General features: G+C 50.9%; 2 protein-coding genes across 2 annotated transcripts in view; one reads left to right on the top strand and one right to left on the bottom strand.

Annotated features, from left to right (window-relative positions):
* arhgap44a (Rho GTPase activating protein 44a) overlaps positions 1–9,732 on the top strand; it is a 36,383-nt gene extending 26,651 nt beyond the window's left edge. The window contains exons 18-24 of the mRNA XM_056575365.1: positions 210–388; positions 1,267–1,282; positions 1,766–2,091; positions 2,124–2,325; positions 4,299–4,444; positions 5,258–5,641; positions 8,418–9,732. Coding sequence (XP_056431340.1) covers positions 210–388; positions 1,267–1,282; positions 1,766–2,091; positions 2,124–2,325; positions 4,299–4,444; positions 5,258–5,641; positions 8,418–8,578 — 1,414 coding nt within the window. The 3' untranslated portion in view covers positions 8,579–9,732. The remainder of the gene's footprint in view (positions 1–209; positions 389–1,266; positions 1,283–1,765; positions 2,092–2,123; positions 2,326–4,298; positions 4,445–5,257; positions 5,642–8,417) is intronic.
* A 1,505-nt stretch (positions 9,733–11,237) lies between these two features.
* Positions 11,238–15,523, bottom strand: LOC130370090 (RING finger protein 222). Its single transcript, XM_056575768.1, has one exon. The coding sequence runs from the start codon at positions 15,349–15,351 to the stop codon at positions 14,680–14,682; it is 672 nt and encodes a 223-aa protein (XP_056431743.1). The 5' UTR covers positions 15,352–15,523; the 3' UTR covers positions 11,238–14,679.
* Positions 15,524–15,614: the final 91 nt, after the last annotated feature.

The raw sequence follows: 15,614 nt of genomic DNA, 5'->3' as shown, positions 1-15,614 counted from the left end.
TTGCTTGCCTGTGTGTGTGTGTGTGTGTGTGTGTTTGTGTACGTGCCTCTGTGTGTGTGTGTGTGTGTGTGTGTGATTGTGTACGTGCCTGTGTGTGTGTGTGTGTGTGTGTGTGTGTGTGTGTGTGTGTGTGTGTACGTGCCTGTGTGTGTGTGTGTGTGTGTGTGTGTGTGTGTGTGTGTGTGTGTGTGTGTGCGTCCATCCTCCAGTATGGGCGTGCGTGTGATGGACACCTCCTGGGTGTCCCGTAAGGGTTCGTCCACGCTGGTGCGCAAGACCTCCTCCACCCCCCCCGGCCTGCAGGGGGGGGGGTTGGGCCCCCCCGCCGACTCCCTGATCCTGGAGCAGCCCGGCGAGCTCAGCACCTCGCCCTCGGCCACGCCCCCCCCACCCCCGCCCCCCCCCACCGCCCATGGGAGACCCTCGGCTTGGGTAAGTCACCTGCGTGAGACCCCCTACCCCGGCCCCCGCTCTGCCCTCCCCCCCCCCCCCCCTCCTCCATCGTCTCTCCTCCCCCTCACTGCTGCCTCGTGTGTGAGTGGCCTCTTCTTCATCATGATCATCATCGTCATCCTCGTCGTCGTCGCCATAAACCGTCGACCTTTGACCCTTCGGTGGGGGTGAAAACAGTTCATATTTTACACGACGTTTTGACATTGTTCTCGAGTCTGTTTGTCGCCCCCTCCCCGCTTCTGTCGTCCATACGCGCTCCTGCAGGACGTGTCATTCTGCTTTGTGTCCAGCGGAGGGTGTTTGTTTCAACGTCATTGACATGCTGTGATACTGTTAGCCCGTGAACGCGCCTGAAGGGTTCAAAACGCTCCGTATGCTTCCCCTCGCCACCTTCATCGCGTCAAGTTCTGGCGAGCATGTCATGTCTGTTCCTATTTATTCACACGAAACGATGCGTCGATGTGGCTTGGCTTCCGCAGCTTTGGCTGTCGTTTGTTTTCCTTTTGCTCCGTTTTACACACTTTACACACTGTGTGGATGTGTGTGTTTGTGTGCGTGTGCGTGCGTGCGTGTGTGTGTGTGTGTGTGACCCCATGAATGCCATGAACCCATGAATAGTCCCGTCCCGGTGGCTGGCTTGGCTCAGGCCAGCATTGCACACCAATGATGACGAAGCTGTTTTGTTTTTTTTGGCTGGGTTTGGTTTGTTTTTGAGGTTCCACCTCTGTGGCTCTTTCTGCCAGCGGAAGGGTTTGTGTCTGTCTCATGCTGCCCTGAACTGACTGACTCTGCTGCTGTGTATCAGCTTTCCTGCTGGGGACAGGGATCTGTGTGTGTGCAGTTCTCTGCAGTGTGTGACACAGACACAAGGTGATCGCAGAGGGACTACTTTTCTGTTCTCTTCCGTGGCCTCTTTTTTTTGCTTGTCCTTTTTTTGGGAGGAATGGTTTCATTTTCGCTTCGCTGTGCCTTGCTTTGCTTTGCTTTGCTCTGATCTCTCCTTATGCCTTTGTTGGATCTTCGTCATTGTTTTTCCCACAGTTCTGACTGTGCGCTACGCTAGCTGCTAGCTGCTAGCGGCTAGCTGCTAGCTGCTTCCCCTGCCAGTAAACAAGACCATTTATGTTGTTATTCTTTTCACTTGATTTGCTTCCAACCGACCCGGACCCACCTTACATAAAAAAACCCACCTGAGAAGCTAACTGACCTCATTCAAACCAATCGGCCGCCTCCCCCTCTGGCTGCCATTGGCTGTGCCCCCCCAGTCACCAGAGCTGTGTTGTGTGCTCTCTGTATCCTCTACACTCTGCAGCCCCGACGACGTGTCGCCCCTACGGCCGGACCCCTCCCACCCCTACCCTCCCCCGGGGGGCGGGGAAGAGCGCCCGCCCCCCCCCTACCCCTCCTCCTCGGCCCAGCACCACTTCTACCCCAAGCCCCCGCCCTGCGTCCGCCCCGTGGCCCCGGGGCCCGAGTCCCAGCCGCCCAGCTCCCCGCCCCCGCCACTGCGCTGGGCCGGCTTCCCCCCCCCGGCCCCGCCGCCCCCCTCCTCCTCCTCCTCCTCTTCGTCTTCCTCGCTGGACATCAACTCCAACCCCAAGCCCAGCTGCCTGCACTTCCCCAGCAAGCACGGCGGGGGGGGGGCGGCGGCGGCGGGCCGGGGGGGGGGCCGGCCGACGCTGCCCACGACACGGCCGGCGCCTCGCCGCTCTACATGAAGGCCCCCCTGGCGCTGCCCCCCTCCGCGGGGCACGCCCGCCACGACATGTCCCCCGGGAACCCCCCCAGCCTCCCCTCGTCCGCTCCCCCCCCCCCGCCGTGGGCCGCCTGTCCGTGCGCCCGGGAGAGAGGCCCCCCCGCCAGGCTGACTAGGTAACTGCAACACACCTCCCCCCCCCCACCCCCCACCCCCCCCCCCCCGGCTTACGTTCGTTAGCGGGCAGAGCAAACGGGACGCACGGACAGGCTGCGTGTATCTGGATCGCTGGCTGATGTGTCCTCCATGCTTTTCTGTTTTTTCCTCCTTCTCCTTCTCCTCCCCTTCGTCCTCTTCCTCCTCTTCGTCCTCTTCCTCCTCCTCCTCCTCCTCCTCCTCCTCCTCGTCCATTGTATGATTGTGTAACTCTCAGTTCGCAAGGTTTCTCCTCTCAAGGAAGGTACTGGTTTGCACAGAGTTGCTGGCTTGTGATCCACGTAGGGTGGGGAACGCACACTGGGAAACACACACGCTGTGTCCGCCCTTTACTGAGGGGGGGGAAACCCCTGTGAGGCAGTGGACCCGTAGTGTCATCTCATTGCTATGAATTTTCTGAATGAAAGAATATCTTGAATTATGATCGCACACGACTCCCAAACCGCCCAAGTGGACCCCTTTTGTTCCCTGCGTCGGACCTGCCTCAAATCATCAAATGCTCTCCGTCGTTTTGGGTCTGAAAGAAGTTCAGACGTGTTGTTGACTCATCGGTCTGCATTGTCTCACACACACACACACACACACACGGGATCCAGCCTGAACCAGTAAACACCAGCATCAATAGTGCTAGAAAGCACCGCCTCCCCTCTTCCATTCACTGGATGGGCTCTCCTCTCCTCCTCTTCCCCACTGCGGCGACCTGTGTCGGGGTGTGACTGTCTGCTGCATATGCTCGCTCTGCCACCCACCTCGCGGTTGGCAGTGCTGCAGGGTCTCGGTCACAGCGTGTGTGTGTGCAGGTGCTTGAATAACGTGTTCCGTTTCAAATCGTTATGGATTAGAAGCGAGGGGCATTTGCTGCACTGAGGATGAACACAATGTCCATGTGTTTTGTTAGTTGCTGTTTTTTTTCGTAGGTGTAAGCAAGCTTATTCAGAGGTTGAGAGCTGTGTGTGTGTGTGTGTGTGTTTGGTGTTGGGTTTGCCGGTTGTGTGTGGGTGGGTTTTGGTGAGTGTGTGTGTGTGGGGTGTGTGTGTGTGCTTGTTCGGTTTGTGTGTGTGTGTGCATGTGTATGTGTGTGTGCGTGTGGGCGTGTGTGTGCGTGCGTGATAAACAAATCCTGACATGGAAAGCTTGTGATTTTCCTCCAGTTTGCCTTGTGCTGTCCCAGAGCTATCACACCATGTAGCTGGGCACAGCTCTCACAGACAGGTGCTCCGAGTGTTCTGAGTTCATGTGTACTGCCTTAACTTGAGTTATTTATACATCAGATACCACAGCAATGCTTTTATCAAACGCCAATGAGGAAGGTCAGGAGCCTTCCTCGTTGTTTTTTCACCATGATTTTAATAGTTTAATTTCTTCAACCCCTCATTATAGAAGAAGAAAACTACACTTTTTTGAAATACACAAAGAATGGGTTCAGATGAGGATGTTAAAGGTCCCATGGCGTGCCCCCACGCCGTTTTGGAAATCTGTCCCTTATGACATCACAGGTGGGCGTGTCCACCTAGATGTGTGACAGATATATGAGCAACGTTTGCTACAGTCCACTGGGTAGGCTGTTAGACTGATCTATCCAGCACACATCTAGGTGGACACGCCCACAGAATCTGGAGATTTTGTGGGCGTGGCACTGCCAAAATCTGTTTTGGCAGATTTCCAAAACAGCTTGTAGCGGCTAATCACACCACACCTGGTGGCATGCCATGGGACATTTAATGACCAGTATGATGATGATGATGATGATGATGATGATGATGCTTGGGACCCTCTCGTCTTTTACACACACACACACACACACACACACACACACACACACACACACACACACACACACACACACACACACACACACACACACACACACACACACACACACACACACACACACACACACACAGACTCACCTGTGTCCTCTGCTTCACCACAGCACCCTGAAGAGCAAAGAGCTGTCCCCCGTCATCGGACACAAGGGCATCCAGGTGGTCGGCCCCACCGTCCCGCTCAGCAGCTGCCCCCCGCTGGGCAGCCAGTCCCCCCACTCCACTGAACCCAGTCCACACACCCTCCGCAAAGGTCAGTGCCCCCAACCGCCACTATTGGATCTTTAAATGGGGGGGCGGGGCTAAAGTGGGCAGCATGTTTCTTGAGTAGAAATAATAGGCTGGGTTTCTTTTTTTACACTTTATAACTCATTATTTTCAGTTACTCGCCGAAATCCCCGCTGATATCGGCAACACCCATGTTGTGTGTGATTGGTCAGAATTTCAAGGCGGGGTTGACCACACTGGCTGAAAAGGAAAACTTTGTGATATTTCGTCCTGGAGCCTATTTTCCAGCATATTTTTGGGTTGTAAGGGACTAATGTGGCCAATATTTTTTTCATTCTCCGGTATTGACCGTGAACGCTGCAGTCGTTATCTGGAGAAATGTAATTTTTGGGGCAATTTCGCCGCGTCAATGCGAGTCCTTAAAAGTGCTTTTTTTTTTTTTAAACCAACAGGCTCAGATTATATTGTATCATTATAGAAAGGATCCCTACAGAGGATAAAATATTTATTCTTGACCTTTCGCTCAATATGGTCAGTTTCTTATTGTGTCAAACCTAGTTTCGCACAGAGAGACGATCGTTCTCTACAGTGCGTTGGGCCCGTAGACACAAAATGATCAGAAAATAGGGTCTAGGTTGAAGAATCACAACGTTTGGCCCCAAAGAAATAGTTTGGTCACGGCCAGCTATTTATTTTAAATTAAAGTATGAAGCATGTCGACCCTGACTCTGATAGCGAGCTGGGTCTGCGGCCGGCGGCAGCAGAGTCAGGAGCCTCTCTGTTGAGGCCGGCCAGCCGCAGGACGCCGCGCTGCGTTCTGACCATCTCTCCCTCGCAGGCTCCAAGAAGCTGGCGCCGGTGCCGCCCAAGGTCCCGTACGGCGGGGGGGTGTCGGACCAGTCGGCGGGGGGGCAGCCCTCGCCCGTCAGCCTGTCCCCCACCCCGCCCAGCACCCCCTCCCCCTACGGACCGCTCTGCCCCCCGGGGCCCCTGATGGCGCTGGGGGCCTCGCCGGGGGGGGGCCAGCCGCCGCCGCCGCCCGGCAGCGGGCCCTACTCGCTGTCGTCGCCGCCCTCCCTGGCCGGCACCCTCACCAAGTCCCGTCCGGGCCACAGCAAGCCCCGGCAGCGGCCCAGCCTGCCCCCCCCCCAGCCCCCCAGCGCCCCCCCGCCCGACCCCGAGCTCCTGGAGGGGCTGTCCCCCGGGGAGAGCATGTCCACAGGTAACCACCCCCCCCCCCACCCCCCCCCCCCCACCACCCCCCACCACCACCACCACCAGCAGCAGCAGCAGCAGCAGCAGCAGCAGCAGCAGCCGCAGCCCCCCCCCCCCCCGGGGACCCCCCCGTCGCCCCCCCAGGCCCCCCTCCCGAGGCCCGCCCTCAGACTGGCGGTGGCGCTGCCCAACGGAGACGCCGGGCTGGTGTAGAGCGCCGCCCTAGAACCTTCTCACTGTGCTGCTGTAGACGGATGTAGATGTACCAAAACACATAGATAGATATATCTGGAGGGGGCAACGGAAAAATGAAAAAGCTCTTCCTTTACTGACTGCTCTCAAAACGAATGTCTTGCCTTTTAGTTGCCTGAGAACCACCGAATGTATAACGCATAACGAAGCGCCTAGCCCGAGAGAGCCCTTTACCGGGTGTCCCATTGCTTGTGTTATGTGCTGATGTTTCCGAGGGAAGGCGGGGAAACATCGGAGAAGCATAGCGGCGCCCCTGCTTGTTCGGAGCGACACCATTTAGACTCATCATGTGCTCTCTGTTTATCTGTGTGACCCAGACCCCTCGCTTGCCCGAGGTAGAGGTCAAGGCTTACAGCACCTCTTTCTCTCTCTCTCTCTCTCTCTCTCTCTCTCGCTCTCGCTCTCTCTCTCCCGCCCTCTTTTTATCGTTGTCTGTCCATCTGTCTCTCTCTCCTTCTCTCTCTCTCTCTCTCTCCCTCCCTGTCTCTCTCCCTCTCCCTCTCTCTCTCTCCCTCTCTCTCTCCCTCTCCCTCCCTCCCTCCTTCTCTCTCTCTCTTTCCCTCTCCCTCTCTCTCTCTCTCCCTCTCTCTCTCCCTCTTTCGCTCTCTCCCTCTCTCTCTCTTTCCCTCTCCCTCTCCCTTCTCTCTCTCCCTCTCTCTCTCCCTCCCTCCTTCTTCTTCTCTCTCTCTTTCCCTCTCCCTCTCCTTTTCTCCTTCTCTCCCTCTCTCTCTCCCTCCCTCTCCCTCTCTCTCCCTCTCCCTCTCTCTCTCTTTCCCTCTCCCTTCTATCTCTCCCTCTCTCTCTCCCTCCCTCCCTCCCTCCCTCTCCTTCTCTCTCTCTTTCCCTCTCCCTCTCCCTCTCTCTCCCTCCACACACGTGGAGCGACCGGCCTAGGCCTGGACAGACGTCATGCCTGTTCCACGGCGCTCTTCTTGACGATGAGGTGTTCTGTGACGTGATAAAACCCACCACCGGTCTCTTGTTATATTTATCATTCTCTTGTCCCCCCCTCTTGTTGCTACTACTGTGTACCTTTTGCAGCCGTGTGAGGCCAGGGATTCAGTGTGGGGGCTAAGTGTGAGGGGGACGTTTAGGGTAAGCCAGTCCAACCCCCCCCCCCTCCCCCCACCCCCCACCCACCCACCAAACCTACCCACCCGACCCCCCCCCCCCCCCCCCCCATACAGCTCCCGCCGTGCGCGCGCTCCCATCTCACTGCCTATCCTCCAGCTGTGGCTGCCTCTGGGTCTCCTGCCGCCTGCAGCAGCCTCCACCCCCCCCTAGCCCAGGTGCTCCATCAGGCCCCCCCAGCCCCCCCCCCCCCAGCCCCCCCCCCCCCCCCCGGGTACGGCCAGAGGGTACGGGCTGGGCTCTGTGGTTCACCTCGGGGGGGGTGTGTTGGTTTCTTTTTTAATATATTCCAACCCGATATGTTTCAATGCACGGCTCAAGGATCTCCCAGAGTGCACCACACTGCGATGCCATCGCTAACCAAGGGGAACTCCACCTCCCCTTCTATTCTTTATCTCTGCATCGCCGCGGCCCTCAACCGGACAGATCTATGCCCCCCCCCCCCCACCCTCGCCCCCCCCCCCCTCTTTGATAACTACAGGTGTGGTTGGGCAGGGGGGCTACAGGTAATCTGTCTCCAGTCCTCCACCCGCCAGGTCCATCTGCTTCGTACAACCCCCCCCCCCCCCTACCCTCCTCGCTGCTCCACCTTCGACCCCCCCTCCCCCCCCCCCCTCCTACCCTCCTCGCTGCTCCACCTTCGACCCCCCCCCCCCCCCCCCCTCCGCTCCGCCACAACGCTCCATCCCATCCCAGGTGTAGCCATGCTGGTCTCTGCTTGGGTTTGCCGATCCGACTGCCGTAACGTTCACCACGTCAAAAGAGTCCCAGAATGAGCCCGGTCCTCATACGACCTCCATTGTACCGTCGTCCCACCTTGGTGTTTTCCTTTGGTGCCATCTTTCACAGAGATCCACACACGCGGGAATACACGCAGACACACACGGACACACGCACACATCTTGTTGCCTCTGTGTTGGTTTATTTGGCCGTTTTTTTTTGTGTCAGTGTGTGTACAGTAGTGTGTGATTGTGCTTTCATATTGAGTCGTGATTGCATTGAACCACAAAAGTGAATGAGTTAAGAAAATGATCATCTTTGCAACACTCGTAAAACATAACAGAAACAACTCCAGAATGACAAGGAGTTTGATTTAATCAAGAACGCACCACATTCCTAAGATCAAATATGTATAATGTTACAGACTTACAGCCTTTTTTTAAAACCACGCCCAAACAGCATTTTCCACCATGAGTTCAAGTTTAAAAAAATACTAAATTTAATTTCTGCTCTTTTTTCCGTTTTTTGACACCACATCGCCATTATCATCGACCTTCTCTCCTCCTCCTCCTCCTGCTCCTCCTGCTCCTCCTCTCCTCGCTCATAACCCATCACCGCCATTCTGCTCACCTCCCCCCCCCCCCCTCCACCTCCACCTCGTCCGCCATGCTCACCATCAGATATCTTCAATTATGAAATCCCTCCCATCAATGTCAATCTGGACAGCCTCATCGACGAGTTCAGCGGCGCCCCCTGCAGGAGATACATGGGATACTACATGGCAGACTCTCCGGAGGGAGACGCTGTCGCGGAGGAGGAGCCCCAGAGCACCACCCTATGACCTTTGACCTTTTGATCCCCCCCCCCCCCTAAAAAAGGGCCTCACTTGTCTTACCGCCATTGCGTTTGCGGCTCATTCGTCCACACACACCACACATACAAACACACACACAAACGCAAAGATACACCCGCGCAGATTCACACACACACACACACACACACACACACACACACACACACACACACACACACACACACACACACACACACACACACACACACACACACACTCCCTCATCCGCTGCAGGCTGCATAGAGAACTCATCTCCTACAATGCTCGCTAGTTCGTTGGGTTCGAACTAGCGAGTTCGTTAAAAACACACCAAAATGCCATAGTGGAGCTCAGCTGCCTTTTTTAGAGGGGAAAAAAGACTGGAAAATATGCCAAGTTCATTTGCTGAATCGTTTGACAATTTCATTTGTTTTTGCTAAGTTTTGTTCAGACGTTTTTCCGAACAGTGCTTTGTATTTTTATGTTAATGTGTTTTTTGTTTTACATTTGTTTTTGCCTTACTGTAAAATCGCAATCGAATTGCCAAATGAACTTTTTCGCCGTCTGTACAACCAACGCTCAGAGGGAAAAGCTCAGAGCCCGGTCGGACAGGTAGCCAGTGCTCAGGATCGTGTGGGAGGGTGAGGGGCTGACTGGGTGAGGGAGTGAGGCAGGAGAGAAATGTGTGCACGGGTAGACAGCGCATGGGAGACCGAGAAATCCATGTGCAGTATTTTCCACAATACAGGGTAACACAGTGTTGAGCGAACGTCAGGGCAGCCGCTGGAGCCGTGGGCTTCAATTCAAGCGACATCCCAAAATGAGTCCCGCTGTTCTTGTTGCATACGCTCCCCTCTCCTCCTCCTCCTCCTGCCACCTCCTGCAGCGGGATCCTCGTGTTTCTGCGGAGCTCCGAAGCAGTCCAGTGAATTATGTTACGTTAGATGTAGGTGTCACTTTATTATTTATTTCGATATAGGATTATTAACACAAACTGCACATACACTTTCAACAGCACAGGACAGGAATGTCGAATTGTAAAAAATAAATAAATAGATATAATAATAATAAACAGGTTTATAGACATGCATCTTTATAACTGAGGCACTGATATGTTGTTTTGCATGAGGAATTTCCGTGACTTTTGACCTAATTGAAAACATTCTCCTGTGGAGCAGAAAACCTCTCAGAATGGCAGAGATGTATTTTTTGGACTGTAGAAGTTAGAAAGCCAGCCTGATAGGGGGGATTATTGACCACTGATTGGCTGGTATTTGATATTTTTGGGCGGGTGATAAGGAATGGATGACGTGCTTGTGGTTCCCGACCCTGACACACTGCCTTTGGGTTCGTATAATTCTCTCTCTCTCTCTCTCTCTCTCTCTCTCTCTCTCTCTCTCTCTCTCTCTCTCTCTCTCTCTCTCTCTCTCTCTCTCTCTCTCTCTCTCTCTCTCTCTCTCTCTTTTACCCTTGTTTATAAGTGCTTTGACTCCTAGTGTAAATACGTAAAGAAAATTAAAAACACTGTACATAAATTCGATGTATATAAGCCTGAGAGGAAAAATTATATGTTAAAGGCAAATCTTGAATATACACGATATTAATATATGTGTGCTTATATTTATCATGTGTAGAAAAAAAAAGAACTGGTATTTTTTGTCCCTGCACACTATTGACAGGTGTACTGTAAATCGCACATGTTTGGGAAATAGAACAAGGTAACGCACGGCTGCAGCAGACACACTAGTGCTGCAGCTTCAACTTCAATGCGCTCTTCGTCCCTCTTTCTCCTCAGCTTGGAAAGACCTCTCAATTGCGTGTGGAAGAATAAGAAACGCGTGTTTGTGTGTTGGGTGGGGGGGGGGGGGGTTGCGATGTAAAAAAAGAAAGAAAAAAGTTTTTAAATTCTAAATTCCATCGACATTTTAAATTCATGGACATTCATGAATGCGTTCACGGCATTCCCGAACGAGTGTATCGATGAATAGTGTATGTTTTTAACCTGTCCGATCAACAAGGAAGTTGGGTAAGTTGGATGGATGCTCAGTGATTGGTCCTTGAAGCTTTCGCCTCTCTCTACGCCTATATGTACCCGTCATGTTCAAATCTCCCGGTTCACTCTCCAAAATGGAGGTAAACCAACATGCCAGGGCTCTTGCTGTAGGCTTGAAAGTGTGTCCATTCAAATCCCTAAAAGAACACATGCTGCATTGTCGCTTTTGTAATTTAATATGAAACGTCTGAGGACAATAATCGTGTCGATTGAAGTGCAATTATTTCTATTTTTAAGCAATTTCCTGATTTGATGTGTGTGTTGGTTCGCTTCGGCCATACAGGATTTTAAGTTTGTGTTTTTACTACTAAGTGATCCATGATAAAAGTGTGTTCGCTATGGACTACTAGGCTTATGAAGATTATGGTGATATTGATTACCATATAGTTGTGGTGATACAATTACAACAATTGCAAGTGCCCTAGCAGTGGTTGTTTTATTATTATTATAATTATTTTGGAGCTATATGGACATATAAGAGGTTGTATTTTAATTTACTGGATCCAAACTTAACCGTATTTATAAGGAGGCTGGGAATTCTCTCTCTCTTGCTCTCTCGTGCTGATTGAATGTGACTCAGTCAAAATGTCCATAACTGATTGGACACCTGATACTTTGTGATAGGTCATTGGTTAAGTGCTCGTAGTGTGGATGAGTGCTTGTGTTTAGCTCATGAAGCAGCCGGATGGCACATATTTACCATACAGGGCAGTATTTCTGTAGTGCATTTTTCATCGTAAACCCACACTCCACACATGTGCACACACATAAACGCATGCACTCATCTTTGGTGTGTTTATTGCACAATTATAAGGAACCACATGTTTATCCTCTGTTTCCCCGTCAGGAAACAATTCGATCAACGATAAAAGTCATTCTGTCGAGTCAAACAACTATAACAATGCTCAAATATCAGTGAATAGGTGTGTTCATTGCACAGTTGTACAGAAAGACATATTTAGCCTCATAGTCAAGCAATTTATTCTACTTTGAGTCAAGAAACATGTACATCATTATTCAAGCATATTTTGCGCCAAAGACTCGATGATTTAGAGACTCATTTTACATCCAGTTTAAAACCCTCATCTTTTGAACTCTGATTATTCCCAATACTCATCCAAGCCAGCGTTGATTGGAAAAAATCGAATGAGGGTTCGGGGGCATATTTCTTATGGAAGAAAGAACAAATATATGGCTGTCATGCATGTATCTAGATAGTATTTTACATGATTGGTGTGTGAATTACTGTCTCATGAAAGCAATTAGAGGGGGTTCATGAATGAAATGGAGAAAGAGACCATTAATGGACTAGTAATAAACGTGGATTATAATGATAATACGACTAATAATAATAATAATAATAATAATGGTAAGACTAAAGGGTTCATTGAGCAATACGATAAATAAGTGGATAGATGTTGACCTCAAATTAACTGCTTGCACAACTATGTACAAATGAAATCTGTCGCTTGTCAAACTCCCCCCCCCCCCTGCTTTGCATATCAAGTGGAACTCCGTGTGTACTGCGACGCCGACTGCAATCCATATCAGAATGTCAAAAATAAATATATATTAAACTATACATTTTGATAACCCTATGGTCTGTGTGGTTTTATTTGTCCTGTGTATAAATACAGAAAAAAACGGTATTTATATTTAATGGGGATTTAAGACTTGCACCAACTCTGAGCACCTTTCAAACAAGACTGAAGACTGTTATGTTTGCTTTAGCTTTCTGCTAAATCTTAAATACATTGCACTTTCTAAAAAGCTTCTCTAACTTTGCCTTTATTTTCTATTTTAATACTAAAATGCCCTTTTTAACTTTCTATTTTACTCATTTCTTTGCATATGTTTTCTTTTACTTATCTATTATTTTATTTTATTGTATGACAATGTTTATATGTGAAGCACCTTGAGTCTGCCTTAATATGAAAAGTGCTATATAAATAAAGTTGCCTTGCCTTGCCTTGCCTGATGACAACAAAAACAGGGTCGACTGTAGGAGTCGTTTTTATATGATGACCAGGTTTCATATCACGTACAAAAAGATGAAAATGACTAAGACAGAACGCCTTGAGTATAAATCCCAGCCCAAACAATAAGAAGGTATACGTGCTTTTGTTTCTGGACTTAATAACAACACATTCTTCACCTCAGGTGGAGACAGCTGGATTAGGCCCATCCTTTCTTTCACACAAAACTACTTTTGTGAGTTTTAAAGTACTTTCTCACTGGCATAAGATAAATCAGACTAATGGATTAAATCAGAGTTCATGACATGACCATCTGGGCGAAGAGGTTGAGCTCCTTCAACCTGCACGACTGGATCAACAGGAAGGGCAGTGTGCTGTCAGCGACAGAAACCAGGAGTGTACCTTAGTACCTACCTAGGTGTGTGTGCATGCATGTCACCTGGTATCAGTGACAGAGCTTGCTGCATACAAGCAATTACTCTCCTGCAACATACGTTTAATTTGTCCATTCAGAACTTTGGTAAGTGCTGCAAACTGTGATCATAAATTAACATGAACAACGGTCACAAACCACGAGGCGGTCAGGGATCGGTGTGTGTCCATTCAGGGCAGGCACATTGCCTGCCCTGAATGCTCTGGTCTCACGTTTTCGTGAGACCCGAGCCCTCTCTTAAGGCCCATCAGTAGTTACCCAATACCACGGTGGATCTCGTTACACAGATCAGCTCATCTTTACCTGCACGTCTTTCCCAGGCGGCCTGTGCTGTGCCCCATCAATTATTGTTCACTTCAAGAGAAGGAATACAAATGGCTGACAAAGAAGCCAAGAAGTAAAGAAGTATCTGAATTACTCCAAAACGTAAACGGCCCAACCGAATGTTAAAGAGGTCGGATTAAAAAGGCCACAGAAGATACGGAGAGTAATTGCCTTGCCTTGTCTGGGGCGTTTACGTCACCGCTTGACCTCTCGCGATGTCTGGTGGCTTAATGGCTTGTAGCATTAATGTTGCTGCCAATCAAAACCCTTTATTGCAGCTTAGCACATTGGAGTGGGGTGCTTTGATAAAACGGGGGTCGCTCTGAATAAAAATATCTGCTAAATCCAGACAGGTAAAAAGAACTGTGACCGGAACTGGTGTTTTGATAAGTGCCTCTTGAGGAAAATTTATAAGAATAGAGTCCAACCTTCATAGGTTTTGCGTCATTCTACACAGTTGCCTGGTGTTCAACCGCACACACTCTGCCTCTTCCCCATTCCTTCCATTTCCACCTTCCACACTAATGCAAAACGAACAAGCTGAGCCTGTTTAGTAAACGAGTGCTACTGGTGGGGAGCACACAGTTCTCTTCATAAGGTCATACATCTGGAATTCATATTTGATTATTGAGATTACAATGGTCATTTATTATGCATTCCAACTCATCGAGTATCTTAATGCTTAGCACTATTGTCAGGTCTCCATAAAACACATTGCAGCTGTACAGTAAAACCAATCACACACGGTTAATCCAAAAAAATCCAATGCAAAGGGGCAGCCGCCAGTGCAAGTAGGCTATATTGAATACGGACGGCAAGAAGTGCGCCTGGGCCGGACGTCCGCGACGGACTGCAACAGAGCCCCCGGGTAATGCGTAAAGGCGCCCGGGGGAGCGGGGATGGGGACCTTCATCGTTCTGCTTGGTCTCTTCTTTTTTGGCGCTGAGCAGTATCGCCTCCACGGCGTCTGCTTGTTTCTTTGTAAGAGACATGTCAACAGCTCAGGGTCCTCTCGCTGCCGGACATGCACTCGTAACACACCGGGAATTGTGGTTCCGTTGGCTCCTCCACTTTCGTGCTTGTAAAATGCCATCTAATCCACCAGCAGATGTGTAAGTCCATACAGGGAGACGAGCAGTCAGAGTAACCCCTTAAGATTCTCCGTGGATCGTTATTCACTACTTCCTTCTGTTCGCTGAGAAGGAACTTCTCAATTTTGAGTGTGACCGGTCTAGTTTCGAGGCTACCAAGCGGCTGGTTGGATCTGCGGCAGCTAAGTGGTCAAGCAAGTTTACACAGTTCAGATTGCATAGTTAGTACATAGTTAAGCTAATAATATCCAAGGTAAAGTGGCAGCCACCAGTGCAAGTAAAGTGAAGATGGATAGCAAGAAGAGCAACCAACGTCCCGTGGTGCAGATCTTAATGCGCCTGGGCCGGACAGGCGGTTGTTGCACCACCACCACTGTGGAGACCTCCCGCAGCGCGTCCTCCTCGGCCATGGGGCGACCCTGCTCGCTGATGATGAAGATCTGAGACGCGTTATGGTCCAGGTTGGGGAACACCAGTATCTGTCGCCGCAAAGCTCCCATCCGCCGGAAACAGCGCCTCCAGTCGAAGCCCAGAGGGACAGTTCTCGCGGCAGACTGCAACAGAGCCCCCGGGTAATGCGCAAAGTACTCCGCGCCCGCGGGCGCGGGAATAGGGACCTTCAGCGTCTGCTCCCCCTGCTTGGTCTCTTCTTTCTCTTCGTTGAGCATTGACACCACGGCGTCTGTTTGTTTCTTTATGAACGTGAGGTGTCGGCACACAGGGCAGATGATAGTGTCTCTGATCACTCCGTCTCGGGTGATGCTGACCAGCGTCCGCACCAGACAGTCGTGGCAGAAGACATGTCCACAGCTCAGGGTCCTCTCGCTGCCCGACAGGCTCTCGTAACACACCGGGCATTCTGGTTCCGTGGGCTCCTCCAGACCTTCGTGCTTGTAAAATGCCATTTAATCCACCAGCAGATGTGTAAGTATATAGGCCTAATTGACAGGGAAACGAGAAGTCAGAGTAACCCCTCAAGATTATCCGTGGATCCTCATTCACTTCTTCTTTTTGTTCGCTAAGAAGGAACTTGTCACTTCGGAGTGTGACCAGTCTGGTTTCGAGGCTCCCTTGTAAATCAGCGACATGTCACCTGCGATGCAACGACTCGGCTGATTGGATCTGTGGCAGAAGCGGTCAAGCAGGTTCACATTTCAGGTTGCATAGT

Source organism: Gadus chalcogrammus, chromosome 2 (genome assembly GCF_026213295.1).
Source record: "Gadus chalcogrammus isolate NIFS_2021 chromosome 2, NIFS_Gcha_1.0, whole genome shotgun sequence".
Classification (NCBI taxonomy): Eukaryota; Metazoa; Chordata; class Actinopteri; order Gadiformes; family Gadidae; genus Gadus; species Gadus chalcogrammus.
The sequence above is the reverse complement of the archived record's forward strand: the minus strand, read 5'-3'. Positions and strand labels throughout refer to the sequence as shown.